Here is a 22,892-nt window from a genome sequence, read left to right as displayed (position 1 = left end):
AACATTTTGAAATGATCAGACTGCGATCTAACTGAAAAGGGAGAACAAGCATGAACCCTAGTGGATTTTTTGTTTGATATATTTACCTGAATTTTTGTTTCTAGTTCCCAATTCTTATCGTTGCTTAATCATTTTTCCTCCTCCACTTCATTTTACTGTTCTTTCCCCCTTTTCTCTTTTGCGCTGCCAAAAATGAAGGGGGGTGGGGGCAGGGGTTACGCCAAATGCGTGAGTAAAATGGGCACTTTCTACCCCCTTTTAAGGTTTTCTGATCAACTTTGTTCTGGTTCAAATTCTTATTTTTCTACTGACAAAAAACATATAAGGAAGAAAAAGAATGAGACTGACAGAGAGAGCCTCGCATACGAGAGAGAAAAACGATTGTTTAATGCCTAAAATGTCTTTATTAAGACAAATTGGGCTTAAAATCTATCCTGACCTGCTAAATTAAGTCAAATATAATACTGAAAGTAGTATCTTAAGCAAGTTTTGTAATAACGATCAAGGATGCAAATCTATAAGAGAGCGGGAAGCGCTAGATTGTTTTTATGTGTCCTGAAAGTTTGTCCAATTCCCAATTCTTCATACCTCAGTATTTTAACTCTCCTCCTCTTTCTCTTTTGTGCCAGCAGCAAAAGACAAGAGTTTCTCTCTTTTTTTCTCCTTTCAATCTGGAAAAATGAAATTATAGGTCTTTCTAATATAGGCACACATTTATAAAAAATTTCTACAAGTATATCCAAAATAGTATTTCCTTTGGTAAATTTGTCTCAGGCTCATAAACATATCTATTTTTCCTTTGAAATAAAGCCACACTTATCACAAAGTTCTTTTGAATCCACAAATGTATTTCCTTTGGTCACTCTCTCTCAAGGGCTATACACATATATCCAACATAAGATATATAATATTCACACATTAACAATGAATAAACTGACATTGTATCACTGTTCATAAAAATTACCTAAGCACCATTGTAAGTACTTACATATCATCACAATTTCTAAGTTTACATTTTACTTGTTAAGGGACAACCTGTCTGAATGTATTACAAGAAATAATGAATTGTTTACAGACATAGGCTCATCAATATCCATGGCCAAATAATTTATTATTTTGATCTTTCAACAAATAAAAGCAGTACTCATATTAAATTGAACGAGCAAATGCCAATTTTTAAAAAGCAAATTCTGATACTCATTTCATCTTTTCGTATCATATTACTCCCTTGAAACAGAATAAGTTGAATGATTATGATCATCTTGCACACTGAATCACAAAAGAAATTTTCATTTTGTCTGATTTTACTTTATCCTTTCAAATAAGATTATTTTGAATTTTGGAATACTCCTTTAACATCCTGTGTAAAGGAATATCAAGAATTCCCATAGTTGAAGGACAAATTCTTGGTATTATCAGTTGCATTTGGTCTAAAAACTCTTCATGGGCCAGAAACATGGAGAAAGGTAAATTCAGCTGAATATCTAGGATATAAGATAAGCACTACTACTTGTCAGAAGCTTAAGATAAATACATACTTAGTAGCAATACATAAAAGGTTCACAATGAAATATGTTAGATTGAGTGATGTTAAATGCAATATGACCAGAGAATTACAGAATGATGCCAATAAAGTTTGAGGTGTTTGAAGCTAAGCAAAGTCAATGTCATTTTCACCAAACTATGCAGGTCGAGAGTCACTTTGATACCTTTGTTGGCAAAAAAAGAAAAAGAAAAAAATTATATGCCTTTATTTATTCAGTTGTATTTGTTTGCCAATTAGAAGGTAAGGTGAAATGGGGGGCAATTAACAGATTCTGACTTCTGTTAGATATATTGAATTTCATAATAAATTACACTATTGATCTCACAATAATGTCAATAGGGCAAACGTAACTTGGCTAATACTGAATCTGATTTAAACACACAACAGAATGATAGAACGACTAACACACCACATAAATGATTTCTTTCCCTTTCAAACCCCCATTGGAGAAAAAAAAGAAATAAAAATGCATAAAGAAACTTCATTTAAAACAATGAAAGAAGTTAATCTCAAACCTTTTGTTTAGATTTACACAGAACATTTCTACAATCCCAGGAAACTGGAGACCAATACTAAAATATGAATGTCTAACAATATGTTTTGACCTAACACTATTTTCATATTATGGCAAATTGAAAGGACACTTTCATATTGAGGAACATGATTATCTAGAATATTGTTGCCAATTGCATTTTAGGAGTGATTTTGCAGCCTAATTCTAATTAATACAAAATATAGAATTAACACAGTTTTCACTGTCTGAACCTGTATAAATCAATCTTGGCATCAATGGCCACTCACTCTATAGGTTAGCAAACTATAATTACTGATACAGTAACTAACTTGCATATCCATTGACATCCATTAAATCCTACTCATGAGGTTACAGTGGGCTTTCTAAATACTAGCTACAAGGATATTTCAATCAAATCATTGCACAGGGAACAGCATTTGGATTACCCTGAATATTCTCATACATGAACACACATCATATTGTATCACGCTATATATAATATATATATATCCTTCATTATTTACACTGTACATTCTACCTTCAATATTAAGCTACATCCTACAAACTCAGCACTCATATTGTTTACATTCTGAGTAACATAATTCAGTCTATACTGTGCATTCGCACTTTCTTTTGAAGTTTTTTCTCTGTCCAGTGTTGGCAGTAAAACAGCACATGAAAACAAAATAATTGAATGGGAGTGCTTTACAATTTTACCAAGGTAACATTCATGGCAACATATATTTGATATTTTTTCAAAACCTTGACATGACATCAAATATCAATACAGGTAAATTTGTGTAAGTCGACATTCTCCAATTCGAAGATGTGCCATACTCAAAGCAATTTTTAAGACCAAATTGTGCAAAACATGTGTTTTATATACCTCTTTTAAGCCAAATTTCTCCCAAGTCAACAGATCTCTGGGATACAGATACATTTGACTTAGGCAAGTTACCTGTATTGCATTACATGAATCACAATACTAAATTTCTTTTATTTCAAAGGTAATTCTATCCAAGTGGAGAAGTGGTGAATTTTCACAATATTGGACAAACAATGAGAAATTTATGATTTTTTTTAAGTTGTAAAAACTTGTAAAGGTGGATTTCAAATTGTCCACACGTAGGCAATGTCAGGACAGATGTTCAAAAATAATGCATGATTTTCTGCATGACTGGTGAGTAGTGACCTGTTCTTGTTCTGAGATCAACCCAATGGCCCATATTCTTGCAAGAGATTTCAGTTGTATCATGGAACAAAACCATGGACTGTGCATATTTTTGTACATAATTATGCTTATTTCATTGCGTTCCCCAGGAAAAGTCCAATTGAAAAGGTATGCTTTCGCAAAAGGGCACATAACTGAAGAGCGATATGATAAATCTGCATAATCCATGGTTTTCTAGTTTTGTACTATGGTACAATTGAAACCTCTTTGGAGAAGACGGGCCAGTTTGTCCTATTTATTAGAGGGAATGAATTTACGGTAACCCTCATCAAATTTGACATAATAAATCTGCAAAGATCGGATTGCAACTTCAGCAGTTGGAAATCAATATGATCGGGGATCTGGGCCCCATCTTATGAAGAGTTACAAGTTACTCTATGGAAATCCATCAGTGTCATAATTTTTGCTGCAGGAAATCGGCAAAATGTCCTTTGTAGACAAAGAGAAGCACAGTGAATTTTCAAGAAAACAATGAATGCATGAATAGACATCATAGTTTGAAAACACTTTGAACAAACATGCATAATACACCTTCATGTTGCTGGCTGTCCATAGTTACAATCGATCGGATCAATCATAACTCTTTGTAGGACGGGACCCTGATTCACTACCAGAGAAAAGGGTCCCATTTCATAAAAATGCGTTACAATAACAAATGCACAATTTCAATAACAAGTTTACTATCAGCCAATCAAATTGAATGATTTCGGTAGCTTTAAACTGCTATTGTAAATTTTCATCATCACAAGTTTTATGAAATGGTCTACGGGTCAATCGATGTGCAAAAAGTCACATGCATCGTTATGAAAAACAGGAGGCAACATTATTTTAATCTGCTGGTGATTTTCTTGGGACCAGAGATATCTCTTTGACTCAGTTGAAATTTGACTTAGAAGATGTAAATGACACGTGTTTAGTATGGCAAGTTCCCCCAAGTCTGCGCAGTCCCCCTTGTCGGCGCACACGTGTATCTGCATGATTTTAGTACAAGAAGATATGCTACGACCACAGACTTTACACATGCAATACATAGAAAGATATTCATTTTTAAAAAAAATCTGACTCAAAATGGTGGGAAAATAATGAATTTTGGGCATTACATGTGACAGCCTCAAAATGCAGCCTTTTTCATCAAAATCCCTGAATCGTGTGCAAAGTGAATGGATGTGCAGACATGGGGTACCATTTTTTGGTTCAATCTGAAAATGACTGCCCGAGGTTTTTTCCTAGAAAATCATATATTTCTTTCAAATTTTTATGAGATATTTGGTTCCCTTAATAATAACAGTATAAGGAAAATTATCAACTGAAAGAATTTGTGAAATAAAAAGAAATTCAAATTAAATCTTAACTCAACTCGTTAGGTGCGCAGACTTGGGGACCATCATCATAGAATCTGGTCTGAAATAATGGTGAGCATTCAACTTATAGAAGGCTGACTTTATATGCAGAGACTCCTGTATGTATAACCTACATTACAAAATCTCACAAAAACCTCTCACTTCCCTGCTTAGATATATTCTGCTGCCATTTCTAGAAATAATGTATTTGAAATGCATAACTTATTTATTCCACAAAGAGTAAAAACAGTAAAATGTTTCTTTTATTATCATTCTTGATTTGTTAGTTTCTTCTCTCTTTTTTTCTTTACCAAACATGAGTCATTCACCAAGTAGCAAAAATACAATTGAAATAATTTACATATTTCTTTGAGGTCAATATTTACTACGCTACTGCACTGCCAATAAATGATGACCACTGAAGACAGCATGAAATATTAATAGTTGCCAACAAACGCATTTTACATTTCAATGATACCAATCAACAAGAAATGAACTACACCCCAAAGTACCGGTACAAGTGCGGAACCCTGTAACATAAAAAAGATGCAATCGATATTTATAATCAATTATCATTTCCGGTACATAGTTTCCATAGATGGGAAATTATAATCAATCTCACAATCAATTATAGCTTCTGTGTTACAGGGCCCTGGATTTGCAACACAAAAAGACAATAAAAAATGATGGAAACCTAAAGTATCGGTCTTTACTTCTAGAAAATTCAGATATATCTATGAATCAAGTCACTACCACATAAGGTATGTAATTCAGCAGAAAAACAAGATGAGAAAAGTCAAATAGAAATATTCAAATAAACCTGATTTTTTTATTATGATTACAGCTGTGTTTATATACACCAAAAGGCTGTATTGAACAAAATAAATATGGCAAGGTGAGCAAAACGCAAAGAAAGAGGATATAAACATGAACAAAAATAAAGCACTGTATTGACATAGTACAAACAAATCATGTCTGGCTGACCAACAAGTAGATTCAAAGGGGGGGGGTTGCAGTGCAGCTCTTCCTGGAGACAGGGAAGGGGGAAAGTTGTCCTGTTACACATAAAGAGTTTTTTTAAAGAATCAAGATTTCTATTTTTAAGATTGACTGAAAAAAATTGACATTCTGGTCTTGATGTCACAAGACCTGTTTTCAATATCAAATGGTGGAATCCTAGGACGATTTGGTTTTATTACTTTTCACTCAAATTGTATAATTTACATTGAAACCAAGAACCATCAGCCCCTACTCTTTACCAAAAGAAAAGTTGCTTATAAAGTAGATATCAACCCTGAGTTGATATACAAAACACATGGACATTAACCCACCTTAAATTTCCCATTGTTTCTTTTGTTTTTTTAAATCTATATGCAAATATTATTGGTTTGTTATTCACTTGGTCTAAAAGCACTTAGGTCTAATTCTTAAATAGACAACGTTCTCACTACGTTCCTAAAACTAGTTTACTGGAAACTAGTTTAACGCATAGTGAGAACAGTCGAAGCGATTTTCCAAACCTGTTCAGAAAACCACCTCGCGATGTAGTTTTCAAGATCGCTTTGCCTCGTTAAACTAGTTTTAGCATAAGTGAGGACACAACCGTTCTTCGGGAAGCGATCTTCGCACATTTTGCGGGGCTACTCCACACGACAGGTGTAGAATGCCTACGCTGCGGTTTCGAATCGCCCACTGACAGCGTTTCCATAGCAACAAGATCGCTTTACGTGAAGTGATTTTGAAAACCACTTCCTGTGATCAAGTGGGAACGCTTACAAAGCGATCTTCCAAACTGGTTTCCTGAACCGGTTTCCAGTAACGATTATTAATTTGTACTTAGCTAAATGGAATCTCAATTTATAAACAGTTCAAAATAACCTTATATAATACTACATGATGTAAGACCAAGTGGATATTAGATGAAATAGGTATAGCCTGACTGGAATTTAGATACAAATAATTAATTGGCTAAATGGCAATCAGACCCAGATGTACTGGTTGTCCATGAACTAGGATTAGACCATAAAGGATGGGACCAAACAGAAAATACACTAACCAACATGCAGACAGCCCTTCCACAGCACACATAGTTTCAACCTTGATTTCGGTCAACCCCGATCAATTTGAACTGATTGTGTTTTATATATAGTACACTAGATAATTCTATCTCCAAACAAAATGCATTCAGTAGCATGCAAACATCTCATCAGAAACCTTTTTTTAATCACTTTTATACGAGTCGTAGTCACATAGTTTAAATGAAAAAAAAATCATGTTTACATGGATAATAAAAAGACATTTGTAAACAAGGGGATAAATATTCATTTTTTTTATCTATGACCCTTTAAAAAAAGAAGAGTCGTTATCAAAATGTATACTTTACAAATGCATCACACACAGTTAACATCTGGCTGAAAAAAATAAGTGCATCCAAGTTTTGTCCAATATCACAAAACATCAATCGTTTAAATTGATATTTTAAACACCACATCTACTGTTAAGTATGGTTATATAAATTAGGGAATAATTTCATTATGGGGCTTGACAATATTGGGTTAAATTTTTAATAGTAACTGCCTCTCAATCGAAAAAGTTTAAAATATAATGAGATTGCTTAAAGGTCAGGTGACTTGGAATGTATCAGCATCAAAATGCCTATTAATAGCATAAACAAGATCCAAAATGTGGAAGAAATATCACTGATAATCAAACATTTTGAGAGAATAAGAGAGTACAAATACATTTGAAAAGGTTATTTTTAGTTATGGTCAATCTTCCATTATTTTTCAATGGTTTAAGTTGTGGTAAAGACATAGTGTGGCAAGTATATATATATTTTTTCAATCCATAGTTTTCACCAACACTTAAATAATATCACTATATACTTAATACTTTATAGGTTACAGCTCAGAATAAACATAAATACCACTCAACAACAAAAAATTCATACAAAACTTTACTGTTCTATGAGTTTGATAAGTTAATTACTGTTGCATACGGGTATATGTCAAGTACATTCCATAATGTTTTCACCCATATGCTCTTGACCACCCCATATGTCTTCAGGATACTGTAGCCCCTCACTTACTGATGGAGGATCATCAGAGACGCCAATCACATGATCACTATCAGACACACCCATCACATGACTATCGGACACACCGATCACATGACTATCCGATACACCTATGACATGACTATCTGATACACCTATAACGTGACTATCTGAAACACCTATAACGTGACTATCCGATACGCCCATGACTGGACTATCCGATACGCCCATTACATGGCTATCTGACACGCCCATCACATGACTATCGGACACGCCAATCACATGACCATCTGATACACCAATCACATGACCATCTGATACCCCAATCACATCATGACTGTCGGTTACACTCATGACATGGCTGTCAGATACATCAATCAAATGGCTACTAGACACACCCATGTCGGCTACTGACATCACATGGTTGCTGGTGACGCCCATCACGTTGGATTCGTCAGCCACACCCATCAGGTGAGGGCCCGCCTCATCAAGGTTTGACTGTAGCAGTGACTGGCTGGCAGCGGGATTGTAAACCATCCCGCCTGCTGATGATACTTCTTGATGATCATGGAGACGGTTGGCATGGTGATGTAGGTGCCCATGATGATGATGATGATGATGATGATGATGTTGGCTACTTTCGGTACTCTCTTGAATATCATGACTGTGATGCGATCCACTAACCATGCTATGGATCGAGTGCTGATGAGAAAGAACAAACTCTGAGGATGATTCGTCCTGCAAATCAGCCTTCTCCAATGAGCTTGCTACAGAGGATTCCTCCTGACCAAGTCCTGAGGATACAAGATGAAAGATACATTCAAAAGTAATTTTCTCAAAGACTAAAATTGTGGTCATTTACCATGCGACGCATTATACCAACACAAAGAGAGAGTATTCTACAGAGCTACAAAAAGCACAATAACATCCTATCAGGGGCCTGTTTCATAAAAATTTTGCCATAGAAAAACTCTGGCAAACACAATTATGCTATTGAAAATGACACACTGAAAAACTGCTTTTATGCATCAGGCCCCCGATATCAACATGAATTAGCTCATTTCCAAAAGTCATACAATGTTTAAGATATACATACACCAATGATGATATCAGTGCTCCAATACTTTCTGCTTTGTCTTACTTTGAAGTGACTAGTTATTGTCCTGCAGTGTGATCAACGCATCAGTATCATATAGTGATACCAGTTTTCCTTTGCAATATGAGTCTCTTTTGATGAAGTCTTCAATGTATTAGTCGATTTGACAGTCTCATAGGCTCAATACACCAACCTAGAAATGTTCTTTCCGATGAAGTTTTTTTCTTGATTCGTGTTCCTAAGGGGTCCTAGAACAAATTCAGCTTGGTTGCCAATAGTTGCCGTTTGGGCAATTTTGCTAATTTGCATAAATCCAAAATGGCCGCCAGATGCCATCTTGAAAACCTAACTTTTGAACCCCTGTCCACAAAATGATGAGTAATGACTCGTTTTAGGGGTTTAGAGATGTGTAGAACTGATTTCTGTAATCATTTTTTGCAATATAAGGTCATCTTTAGGTCAAATCCAAGATGGCCGCCATATGCAATCTTGAAAAATTGACTTGTGTTCCCCTTGCCCAAGAATGACGAGTAATACCTCTACTTAGGGGTTTTGGGGTGTGCAGAATCCATTTCTGCTTTCTATTTTGCAATATAATGTCATCTTCAGGTCAAATCCAAGATGGTCGCCATATGACACCATCTTGAAATATCAATTTTTGAACCCTTTGCCCCATAATCATGCATAATAACTCTATTCATCAGTCATTAGGTATGTTGATTCAATTCATGTAGTTATTTTGCACAAAAGATAATCTTCAGATCAAATCCAAGATGGCCGCCAACCACCATCTTGAAAAACTACTGTCTGAGGCTTATACGTGTTAGAACTAATGTAAAGGGATTTCAGTAAAATACTCATTTCTTTGATTAATTCTCAAGTTTTTGTCCCAGAATCATGAATAATATCCCTCTTTTCGTGAGTTATTTGGTATGTTTATTCAATTTCTGTTCATAATTTTGCAATGTAGGATCATCTCCAGGTCAAAATAATCCAACATGACCACTAAACGCCATATTACGAAATAAAAAAAAACTACTTCCGAGACTATTGAACCTTGAAGAAGTGCTGTCCCTAATAAGGTTGTTGTTATGTATTGGAGCTCATGTAAGGGGATTTCAGTGAGAATGATTCATTTCTTTTAATCACTCCATTTTTAATTCGAGGTCAAGTCATGTCTAAGATGGTCAGATGTTTGATAGATTTCGTCATTAACCGCTTACTTTAGAATTAAACCATTCAAGGTTTGGGCTATGATTTCGGGAGTTTTGATCCCTTTTTTATTTCTGTGCAACCATACTTTTCCAGTGAAATGACTTTAAAGTATTATTTGAATTAAAAAGTGATTTCTCCGTATTTTTTTTTCAAAAAAAATGATTTAATTATTAACTTCCTTTATAATTATTATTGGACTTTTCCTCCTGACAAAAGCCATTGACTTGGTCAGCAGGAGTGCACTCTTTAGCCTCCTGCAGAAGATAGGCTCCCCAAGACTGCACGGTCAGGATTGTTCTCATTCGTGAAATGTTTTACGGAAACGATGTCGCCCCTGCCTCTCAAGAAGTGGGAGTACAAGACCTAGTCATACGGACATAACAGCTGCCTGTCTTGTGCATGTAAGGGGTTTGGACCATCCATCAGACTTTGAGACGGTCAGAAATCCTGACTCAAGACACCGACTGTCCTCCAGATATGTATATCAACAGCACACACTCGTCTGGTTATGGTGGACTCCTCATCGACCTTGGACCGACTATATGTCTCTTGTCCCCTTTCACAGGACAAGCATATAAGCATCAGGATTGTAAAATCTGTCACAGTCAAGGCCAAGCTCCTGCACAGAAGTAAGTCCTGGAAAACGTACGCCGACCAAGAAAAGTGGTTAAAGACCTTCCATGTCAGCTGCCTCGGACGTATCATGCACGTTAATTGGCAGGACAAAGTGAAAAATACAGAGGCCATTCAGCGTACGTGCTAGCATCAAAAGCTTATTCTCGCTCCTTAGTCAAAGGCACCTCAGGTGGTTGGGGCATGTTTGCCCCATGAAACCTTGGCGAATCCCTTCTTGGATTCGCCAAGGTAAGGTAAGCTGTGTGATTGGTCTCACCCCATCGATAGATCACACCTCCGTTTTAAAGACACATGCAAATATGACATAAAACTTGCCGGCATAGACACTAACACTTATGAAGGTGTAGATGATAGTCGCCATCCATTCTATGGAGAGCTACTAAGTACAGGGGTCAAGACGTCAGAAAATAATCGGAATGCTAAATTGGCAGACCAAAGGCCTAGGAGGAAGGCTAGGGCAGCATCTCTATATAAACGTGTCTCAGCGCCATCCTCCTTCATCTGTAAAAATTTGCTCTAGAGACTGCCACTCTAGAAGGCCTAGCGCTACACCATCGTCTTTTAAGGCGAACTGATGCCTACCAATCATTGGACACATTGATTTAGAAAAATAATATTGATAAAACACTTTCAAATTGAAATAAGACCCTAAAAGCCTCTTCAGTACAAAGGTATGAATGGACCTTAAAAAATACACTCGAAATGGATAGCCCAAACCTAAAGAGGATTCATTCTAAGTTGAGCAATTAATGTTGAAATGAACTTGAGAATTAATAAAAGAAATGAGTATTCTTACTGAAATCCCTTTACATTAGTTCTAACACGTATAAGCCTCAGACAGTAATTTTTCAAGATGGCGGTTGGCGGCCATCTTGGATTTGATCTGAAGATTATCTTTTGTGCAAAATAACTACATGAATTGAATCAACATACCTAATGACTCATGAATAGAGTTATTATTCATGATTCTGGGGCAAAGGGTTCAACAATTGATATTTCAAGATGGCGTCATATGGCGGCCATCTTGGATTTGACCTGAAGATGACATTATATTGCAAAATAGAAAGCAGAAATGGATTCTGCACACCCCAAAACCCCTAAATAGAGGTATTACTCGTCATTCTGGGGCAAGGGGAACACAAGTCAATTTTTCAAGATTGCATATGGCGGCCATCTTGGATTTGACCTAAAGATGACCTTATATTGCAAAAATGATTACAGAAATCAGTTCTACACATCTCTAAACCCCTAAAACGAGTCATTACTCATCATTTTGTGGACAGGGGTTCAAAAGTTAGGTTTTCAAGATGGCATCTGGCGGCCATTTTGGATTTATGCAAATTAGCAAAATTGCCCAAACGGCAACTTTTGGCAACCAAGCTGAATTTGTTCTAGGACCCCATAGGAACACGAATCAAGAAAAAAACTTCATCGGAAAGAACATTTCTAGGTTCGGAAAATGTCAAATCGACTATATAGAGTATGGAGTGATGAAGTCACAAAAAATGTTCTTCTTTTGTGAGCAAGATGAAATACCTCCACAACCCAATCTATGGGGGCCCAATATATTAAATAATATTTTTGCAAACACTTGGAGAGCAGAATTTTTTGGGAGTCATATTATTGTAAAGCACATGTAGCATGTCAATGGATAAGCACTAAATACATATGTAATGTAGACACTATGTACATATACATGTATATAACTTCATGAATACATAATTAGCCCCATTGGTGTCCATGTATTATTGGCCAATAATTGATTTATTATACAATTTTATAGTTGGTATATTTTCACCAAACCAATTACAACTGAGGTTTGAATAATTTTACATGTAAACGGTTCAGGTTTATAATGAGCTTACCTGGTAGGAGTGAGTGTGGAAGTGAGATGTCATCAGGTTCTTGATCAATACTGCTGCAAGGAGCTGCTACAGACGGGATTTCACTAGAACTTATCCCAGTTATAGATTCACATACTGGACTCTTTGCTGTTTCTCGCTTTAGGCGTTCTAATTGAAAGAAAGAAACCCCACAACATTTATCTGGCAAGGTTCCTAACAACACCTCTTGCCGGGAATTCAAAAGTTTGCTTCATAAAATAATTTAAAATGCATGTACCATCTTATTGATGACCAATCAAAACAAAATTAGGAGACAGAATCACTGTTTTTCCTACCTAAAGTCAATATTTCATAATGTAAACAAATCAATGTATCTGCCACGGCTCCATTATGTACTCTATTAGAATTGAAAAAAATAAATACAGATAAGATTTATAAAGTCATAATCTAACTATTGTCTATAGCATTTTGAAAAATGTTGAAAGAATTAAAAAATATGGCTTTATTCCATCAAGATACAGGAGGTAAAGCATGTAACAATAACATTGGTTTATGTCGTCAGACAAACAAACATACTTTAATCTATAGGCTAGGCTCGGGTTTATAATCATTAAGAAAGTTCTTAATTTAGTGAATTCACACTAGCACAGTGGGTAGCTCATTGTATTACATTTTTATCTGCTATTGAAGGTAAGTCACAGAGAAACAATACATATATTTATAGAGTGGGGAAAAAAAGAAATACAAGGTTTTTATTTTAATCTGACCCCCCCAAAAAAAAAAAAATATATATATATATAAATAAAAATGAAAAAAAAATAGGTTGAGTGAAGTGTTTCCCAATTGTAGTATTTTGTATTGTAATTGATCACAGTACTAGTGAAAATAAAACATCGATAAACACAAGCTACCTCATTTATTCAGTTTTAAGGTACTTCTCTTAATGGATAAAAAGAATGAAATAGGTTTTACTGCAAACTATCAGTTTGGACAAAATCATATTTGTACAGAAAGGTAAGCATGAATTTTAAATATGTAATTATTTTCGAATAACAGCAATGTATTTCAACGTGACCCTCTGAATTGTAACATGCATACCTATCGTAAAGCGAGACTTCTTATTGGTGTGGCTACTGCCACGCCCCTTAGATACCAGCTTCTCATTGGCTACATCACTATCACCATCCAAGACAGGTGAGATTTTGCTGTCCGTCAATGAGCTGTGGTGGCGTCGTTTATGAGTATTCCGACTGGCGCTCTGGGAGAAGAGGCGTCCACAAATCTCACACTTGTACGGTTTTTCACCTGCATTAGTAGAAATCAAAATGTAGCAGGTCAAATACAAATTTTAAAATAGATTTATATAGGAATAATAAGTAATGGCTTGATAATTACTTTATTTATTACACAATACTAATTACACTACTAAAAATGCACCCAATCTAGCTGCATTTAAGAAAAAGCTGAGCAAAAAACATGCTAATTAAAATAAGTATATAGTGGCAGCGATTGCATGAATGGCCTGCACATCTATAGCCTCTTTGAGGTGTTCCAGAGCAGTACTTACAAGGCACTTATATTATTAATTAGGGAAAAAGTAGCTACAAACAGATAAACAGATATTAGTTGGTCTCTATTCTATCAATATTTCATATTTCATTTATTCATCCATTGCCATCAACTGAAGAGTACAAGATATAAAGTACAATGATAGTTAAAAATAACGGCAGCAAGAAAAGCACACTATATATAGCTGCCACTTTTGCACAAATCACATTACAATATGGAAATCCTAACTTTCTGCATAGTCAGTAAAACAAAGAGGACTGTGATGGCAGACTAATTTCTTAAAAGGGTAATCCGGGCTGAAATTTTTGTTAAACTCTGCTGACAAATAGCAAAGTTATTGAATTTTAAATTTTACCAATATATTGTGAAAAAAATTATATGCAGGTCATCATGAATATTCATTAGATTGAATGATGATGTCACATCCCCACTTTCCTTTTTCTTAATGTTATTTCATGAAATCATAATTGTTTAAATTTTTCATACATGGATGAATGATATGTCTCCCTTGTAATGAAATAAGTTGCAGCAATGAATATGTAATGCAATAGATCAGTTGTCATTTTAACTTTTTTGTTCTTAAAGAAAAAAAAATTGAATAAACCTAATTTCATATAATAAAATACTAAAGAACAAGTGGGATATGACATCATCAGTTTGCTCATTGAATATTCATGAAGACATGCCTAGAACTCTTTCACCGGAATAATGCGAAACTTTAAAATGCCATATTTTTCATTGTTCAATTTTGATCAATTTTTTTTGTGTTTGTGAGATTTTTCTAACTGTTCAAATCATTGAATAGAGCATCTTTCTCTCACCTTTTAAAGTGAAATCTTGCACCATTGCACTCATACCTATTTGCTACCTGTATTTTGTTCTTGTAAAATCAATGACAAATATCTTTAAGGTTAAGTTGTAACTATGATCATTTATAGGCAACCCAAGTACAAAAAGTTACAATGAATTATAGCTAGAACTTTGCACAGTAAGATGTTCCATGATTGAACACTCGCATAAAATGCTACAACCTTTTATTCCAAAATCAGTTTTTAAGTGCATCTTTAAACTCATTTCTCGTACCCTTTTCTGACACTTACCTGTATGTGTAAGTTTATGCTTCTTTAAACTAGACATCTCTGCAAACTTCTGAGTACATCCATCAAAGTCACAATTGAATGGACGCTCACCTGGAACACAGAAATTACATTTTCAAAATTAATCTAGGCCATCATTTCATGATAATTATAATCACAGATATCATGAGTTTTTGTTCGACATAAACTTCTAGGTAGTCAAAAAAAAATTGGCAATTGGAAACAGATTGCTCGATTTGGCAGTCAAGTGAATCCTTTCTAAAGAATGCCATCTTCACATCACCATTATCATCATCTTTACCACCATCGCCATCATAATCATTTCATCCTCCTCCTCATTACCATCCTCTTCAATCATCATCATCATCATCGTCGTCATCATTATCACCATCATCATCATCATCATCACCACCATCAATAATTATGCCTTTGTTTACCAGTATGAGTCCTGAAATGATTCTTGAGGTTTCCCTGCGTGGTGAAGCTCTTATCACAGCCATCATGGGTGCATTTGAAAGGTTTGGTACCAGAGTGAATTCTGCTGTGGACATTTAGAGCCTGGACTGTGAAGAATGTCTTTCCACAACCCTTGCTGGGACATGGGTAGGGACGGTCATTGCTAAAGAGAGGGAAAAAACATTAGAAAATGATACAAGAGATTTTAAATTCAAGACTTTCTAAAAATTTTCATTAAAATTTTTCTTTAGAATCTCAATTTAAAGAAATTGAGAGCTTTAATGGCTACTTGAATTGCAAATTTTCACAAAGGTGGTTCAAAAAAGATAGTAAGACTGGATGGAATAGATGACAATTGTCTAAAAATCATATTATTGACCCTTTACAAAAGCTTTAGCTGGGCTAAAACGTGCAAGTTTTTGCTGATTTGACTCAAAAGGATGAGGTGATCTCCATGGCATCAAGGCAGTATTAATCAAAGTTCCCCCTGATTTGTGGCAATAATATGGCATCACCGTGGCAATAATATGGCATTACCATGGAAAATAGTTTCTGACACATCCAAAAATGTGTCTCCACCTTCTCCCAAAGACCAACATGTGAAAGGCAAACTTTCATGAACATTGCATGACAAATTAATTCATTTATTTTCCAAGATTTGCAATGGATTGACTACCCACTGTCAGTCAGACCACATGATGTATCTTAAATACCCCTTCCAATTTTTTGGCAGAGGTGAAATTAGAATGTGGGCTTTGGAGAAAATGAAAAAGCAACTTACGCATGTGTCCTAACATGGTATTTGAGGTTAGCAGGCCAGGAAAAGCTTCTATTGCAGCCATTGACAGGGCACTTGAGTAACTTGTTGCCCTTGTGGGTTTCCATGTGGTAACGGAAGTGACTGGATGACTTGAAGATCCTGCCACATTGCTCACATTTGTGCTCTCGTTTTTCTAGAAGATTTTGTTTTGAAGACAAGAAAAAATCTCCGGCTATCATATCTGATAATTAATTCAAAAGCGTGTGTAGTTACTGCAGTTTACATTATTGCTATCAGTATCAAAGTAAGGTTTGTCACTGCTTTGATTTAACAGGAACTAAAGAACATCATCACATCAGCAAAGGTATTGGCTAAAGAATCAATAAATGAAGAATAAATTATGTTTTGATTATTTCTATACATTATTTGATTTGAAAGCAAGATAATCTATATTTTCAAGTGAGTGAGAAGTACATGTAGGTATGATTTAAAATGACAGCAAATAAACTTTCATACGAGTGCTTAAAAAAGGACCTTGCAACACAAAGCTTAGCGATGAAGAGGCTGTATTTTAAGATTGATCATACATATTAATCAAAGCAACCAATCAGAGAAATCAGCCCTATCATTAATTGCTAAGCTTTACATTCCTTGCTTCAATATCAAGATGTACTTACCAACTTGCTTTGGAGTTGGTGCATTGTAGGTCCTGGCAATACTCTCTTGGGTTGCACAGATCAAGTTAGCATGGGCGATATCCCGCAACCTCAGAAACTGTGCCCCTTCTCCGCCCTTCTGCATTCCCCCTCCTATCACCAGGAGGGGCATGAATGATGTGGTGGCCCCGCCCAACGATCCAAGAGGTGCCTGCGCCCTGGTCGGAAGGTTCACCAGGAAGAGACTTGATTGTTGGAGGGCCAGACTGGACAGGGCGTCCAAGGTGTCCGACTCGTCTCCACATCCTCCAAGCTGGCTGGAGAAGTCATCCCCGTGCAGGTCGCTTCCATCGTCATTCAGGGAGTCAATGGTTGACTCGTGGTCACTGACCGTTAGGCTTGACTGAGGAACCGTCAGAGAGGAACTGAGGAGGGAGTGGGGGTCCGGTTCTACCAAAGCAGAGGAAGGGGTGTCCGCCATGCAGTTGGTACTGTGCATGAAGCTGTTTGTCATGACACTTGATGGCGAATCTCGGTCCCTCTCATGGTGTTCCACCTTCCAAATTGAATAAAAAATACAAAAGATACTAAATCATGCTGCAGTCACACAGGTGTAATGGACTCCAAAACCGATAGTATGTCATTTGGAAAAAAACGTAAAAGTGAAAACAGGTTTGTGCTCAATATGTATTGATCTCATTATTTACATGTATTCAGTTTATGCAGTTTCTTCAGAAAAATAGCTCATAGATACTTGTGCATGCTACTAAATAATAATGAAGACTAATATGATGTAAAATACAAGAAAATTCTGCTTGAGTTTTCAACAGAATAATAATAGAATACGTGCATTCATAAATTTAATCAAGCAATAAATTTCCTGCAGGCCTATGATATGAAAAGCAGGTTTTAATTAATACAAGAAAAACATAGCAATTGCCTGAGAACTAAACTGAAAGGCAGCATCAACATGCAGCTACATATAAACTGCACCAAACAAAAATCTTCTTAAAACTACATGTACATACGTCAACCATTACCAGATTTAAATAAATATGGTAGTGGATCGTATTACCAAACACTTTTCATGAATTTGATCATATCAAACACATTATTACAATAAAATTCACCAAACATTCACCATAAATACACAAATACCTACAAAATATAAACATGCAGAAATTTTGCCGAAATTGTTTTTCATTTTTACGACATTAGCTTCCAATCGGACCCCTCTTCGCAAGTGAAATATTTTGGTCACTTGAAAAGGTATCGTATTAACGAACGTGTGTTTTCTATGGGAAAAGTTGGGAAAACAACAAATTCACTGATGAGCTATTTTGACCACATTTTATTGTCTTGAGGATATAAAGACTTCGAAATTGTGTTTTTGATAATTTTTCATCATTTTTCTATTTAAGTTCCTTTTGGAAGGAAGTTGCAAAGGTTTGAGCGTATTGATTATTTTCTGACGCATATGATGCGCGCGTTCGGTAATACAAGGCCGGTCGGTAATACAAGGCCGGTCGGTAATACAATCACTCACTATACACCAATACATGTAAATGTTACATGCAGCAAAACCCTTTCTTGATACTTAAGATGCACACACACAACAAAATGGCTAGTAAAGTACCTTCAGATGATGGTGGACACTGGGAAACTGTGAAAGACTGCTGCCTGAAGCAGCCATTTCAGATGCAATCACCACAACTACACAGATGAAATCACTCCCGACATCTTGAGATCAGTTCATCCAAGCTGGCCATCTTTCAATGCAAACCTACAAAGAAATAAATTATTGTTCGGATATTTCTTTATCATAAGGTTGGTAATATATCCATTATATTTCAGTCTTCAATTGTGATGTCTTACTCAGCATGAATAATGTAAACTAATTTATTTGATGAAAATGATTGTTAAACTTGAGAAAAATTATTTTTTGAAAATGAAGACATTAGATAATTGCTGCCAAATGTTTATGGAAGCAACAGTGAACATGTATTGAATGTACACGTACGAGAATTTCATTCATGACCAATGTGTATTTTGTGGGTAGCAGAAATGTACAATGATATATGTCCTATTGACCAGTATTGTTCTTCCCCAACGTTACGCGACACAAGCGTCCGTATTGTAGGTGAAGAACAATAGATAACAAGATGTCGGCTTAAACATCAGGCAAGTCTCTTCCGTCTTTTCAAGACCCTTTTCTCATTTTTTGATGAATTCTTGTATAAACATAAAATTCATAGTGTAGAAATGTTAGGAATGAAGTTGTATCCTATGTACATGATTTAGGGCTAGATCTTTTAGAAAGAAAGTAGAAAGTTTCAGGTTTTTCGGTGGTACACACAAATGAATAGAAAGGAAGACCTGGCTTCGTTGAGAATGAGAAACCTTACGTTAGTAAATGATTTTTACTCTCTAGAACTTAAAAAGCCTCCTGGCTAGGACCAGGAGCCTGCTTGGTCTTGGGCAGCACACACACAGCGAGGAGCCAGCGCAATTTAGACCAAAAGCTTCGGACTCTGTTATGTTGGTTGTTCAGCTTAACTCCGTTGGCTTCACTCACCAAATACAGAAACCGAACTTCTAGCCCGATCTGTACAGGGGAATCAATGGCCATATGTTTATGTATGATGGTGGGCCCCAAGTCTGCGCACCTAACAATTTGAGCTCAGAGTTAACATGAATTTCTTCTTATTTCACAAAATCTTTCAGTTGATAATGTTCCTTACATTATTAAGAGTAAGTGTACCAAATTTCTCATCAAAAAATGAAAGAAAATATAGGATTTTCTTGAAAAAACCTAGGGAAGTCATTTTCAGATTGAAAAAAACAATGGTACCCCATGTCTGCGCACTCATTCACTTTGCACATGATTCGGGGATTTTGATGACAAAGACTGCATTTTTGAGGCCATCACATGAAATGCCCTGAATTCATTATTTTTCCACCATTTTGAGTCGGATATTTTTATGAATACCTGTCTATGTATTGCATGTGAAAGGTTCATGCTCATTGCGTATCTTCTTTTACTAGAATCGCGCAGATACGCGGGTGCGCAGACTTGGGAGACCGCGCAGACATAGGGGAACTGACCATACTTAAGATCGGATAAAACGGGGAAGTGAGGTTACGCGACAGCCGAGGTACGGTAAGTCACTGTTTTTGTTCCTTTTAACTTGATTTTGGCAATTAATGCCAAGAGGGAATATTAATTTGCATTTCGGTCGCATTAATTTTCAAAAATGTGATTCAATAATTCAATTTCATATTTGAAGACAAAAATTGAAGAGCCCCGACAGGGGGATTTGGCATTGTGTAAGTCACCTAATGGTGGCTGCACGATAGCGAGCGGTCTGTGTACGAGGAGAAATTTAAAAAATAAAAAATCATGTTTTAAAAAAAAAATCCTTGAAACAGACGGCTGCCAGCTGTCTAGCGTAATTGCGCAAGGCAAGTTCTACGCCAGCCTCGCCAGGGCTGGCTCGGGCTAACAATAAGATCAGCAAGATGATAAAGGTAAGGTAAGATCAGAATCTTCACCAAGTCCAGGATAACGCCAAGCGCTAAACGCGCTAACGATCGAGGAATAATATGAGCGGAGTAGAAGTAGAACTACGGTACGGTAGTACCAGTACCGGGTAACGTTAGAGAGGCCGAGGAGGTCGGTTTCGCGAGGACGACTGCCGTAGCGCGAGTGCAGCTCCCAGACCCAGTCCCAGACCCAGTCGGGAGAGAAAATACAATCGAATTATGAGGAAAATTTGAATATATAGACACCTTTTATTAGTAACAAAGCATTGGAAGATACGTATCTAGTAAATCAAGTTCATTATTATCTACGAAATGTGAACAAATAAACGATTCTTACCAAGAACATGAGGTAAACACAGCGACCAAAAATGCCGACACAGCAAGAAGATAGAAGAATAATTTGATGAAATCACCGCCCATATGGTGTCGTCAAACAATGAAGTTTCTCATTTTCGGATTATTAGCTAGATAATTTTTTTCCAGTAACTACCTTAATTAAAAAAAAAACATCAACAAAAATCTATCGAATGAAAAGACTAAAGTTATAGCCCAGTAATAGGGCTAGTGGTCTGAAAATTATTATTTTTTCCCCATGAAAAACGCATATGATTATGAACTTCGATTGTATATTTTAATTTTTTTAAATAAATTTTCCTATACGCCATTCATTTCACTTTATTTTAATTTGGCTTACACAGAGTAGCCTTATTCCTCTTATGAAAAAAAGTATTTTGAATCCATGATATTTCAAGTATATTGTGTTCACCTGCCTTTGGGAGATCTCTGTATAATATTGCACCTTGTTCATTGATCATGATAAATTAAGCTTCACAAAATGGACAAAATGACTAATAATTTTGATTGGTGCAAGGAGCCATAGATCATGGCAAAATTATTTTTGTCATAATATTCTTATATTTTTATGTAATTTTATTTGAAATTCAATGTAAACTGCCAGCCTCCCATACGGAGCATTTAAACTACCATCGACTTGACGACTTGGCAAGATTATAAGTATCTCGCCTTGTCGACTTATAAAAAGTTATATGTCGACATGGCGAGATATACGTTATCTTGCCAGGTTGACTTATAAAAAGTTATATGTCAACATGGGGAGATATTCTATCTTGCCAAGTTGACTTATAAAAAGTTATATGTCAACTTGACGAGAAATTTAGACTCTCGCCAGGCCTTGGACACTTCGTATCTTGCCATGTCGACATATAATGTTTTATAAGTCGACTTGGCAAGATAAAACATCTCGCTATGTTAACATATAACGTTTTACAAGTCGACTTGGCAAGATAACGTATCTCGCCATGTTGACATATAAGTTTTTATAAGTCGACTTGGTGAGATAACGTATCTCGCCATGTCGACATAATAAGGTTATGTCGACATGGCAAGATCAAGTATCTTGCCAAGTCGTCAAGTCCATGGCACTTCAAAGGCTCCATACTTCCACAATAAAATGACAGTATTTTTACTTTTATTGTACTGTTATAACATCAACTACTTCATATAACTGTAAACTGTGGTGCCACTGAGACAAGAAAGAAATTTAGAGCTTGTGAACCCATTTTGAAAAAAATTATAGGCACGTCTACCAGCTTGCAAAATGAATAGTTGGTGTCATTTTCAGTCTGGTATATTCAGAGGTGTAGATAGCAGGGGGGGTGGGGATCAATGGAGCTAGATTGGAGGATGCATTCCCAAATTTCCAGGTGGGGGGTGATGTGTACAATCATCCATTCCCCCCCCCCACACACACACACCCATATATGCACTAACACATGCATAAAGTACACATCATGGAGATGGCCAATACAGAACCACCCCCCCCCCCCTCCCCTCAAGTATGAAGACCTATCAATGCCACTGCTTTATTTCACATTTCACAACTGGGTACATTTCGTTTGAGCAAATTACTCATACAGATGTTGATAAATGAAATAGATATACCAAGACAATAAATACAATGAAAATATTTCATAAGAAGTTAACACAACTAAATTTAGTTAGATCATAGATGTAAAATGTGTGATGTTAAGTATGCAGGGATGGTGCCAGGTTATTGTGATGGGGAAGGGGGGGGGGGTGCCTCAATCCTAAAGATCACATTAATATTTATTTCAATTGAAATAAAGGGGTACTTTGGAGTTACATGGTCAAGAAACCTAGATTTTAATTGTCCTTTATATAATCTTCACTATTCTTTTTTCCTTTTCTCCCTCTTTTAGCAGTACTTTAAACATGGAGAGGGAGGGAGGGGGAGGGCATTCCAATCCCCATGGTACCGCCCCTGGAGATATGAAAAAAGGAATAGTATACATA

At 36.1% G+C, this 22,892-nt stretch overlaps 1 protein-coding gene across 1 annotated transcript; it reads right to left on the bottom strand.

Moving 5' to 3' along the window:
* Nucleotides 1-6,375: 6,375 nt before the first annotated feature.
* LOC121418513 (zinc finger protein 148-like) lies at nt 6,376-20,969 on the bottom strand. The gene is made up of 9 exons (XM_041612427.1): nt 20,896-20,969; nt 18,652-18,798; nt 17,037-17,571; nt 16,381-16,552; nt 15,581-15,762; nt 15,147-15,236; nt 13,576-13,782; nt 12,499-12,645; nt 6,376-8,480 (listed from the first exon to the last, which is right to left on the bottom strand). The coding sequence occupies exons 2-9, from the start codon at nt 18,706-18,708 to the stop codon at nt 7,639-7,641; spliced, it is 2,232 nt and encodes a 743-aa protein (XP_041468361.1). The 5' UTR covers nt 18,709-18,798; nt 20,896-20,969; the 3' UTR covers nt 6,376-7,638.
* Between the last annotated feature and the right edge of the window lie 1,923 nt (nt 20,970-22,892).

This window comes from Lytechinus variegatus, chromosome 7 (assembly GCF_018143015.1).
Source record: "Lytechinus variegatus isolate NC3 chromosome 7, Lvar_3.0, whole genome shotgun sequence".
NCBI lineage: Eukaryota > Metazoa > Echinodermata > Echinoidea > Temnopleuroida > Toxopneustidae > Lytechinus > Lytechinus variegatus.
Note: the sequence above shows the minus strand (reverse complement) of the source record. Positions and strands in the feature narration are given on the sequence as shown.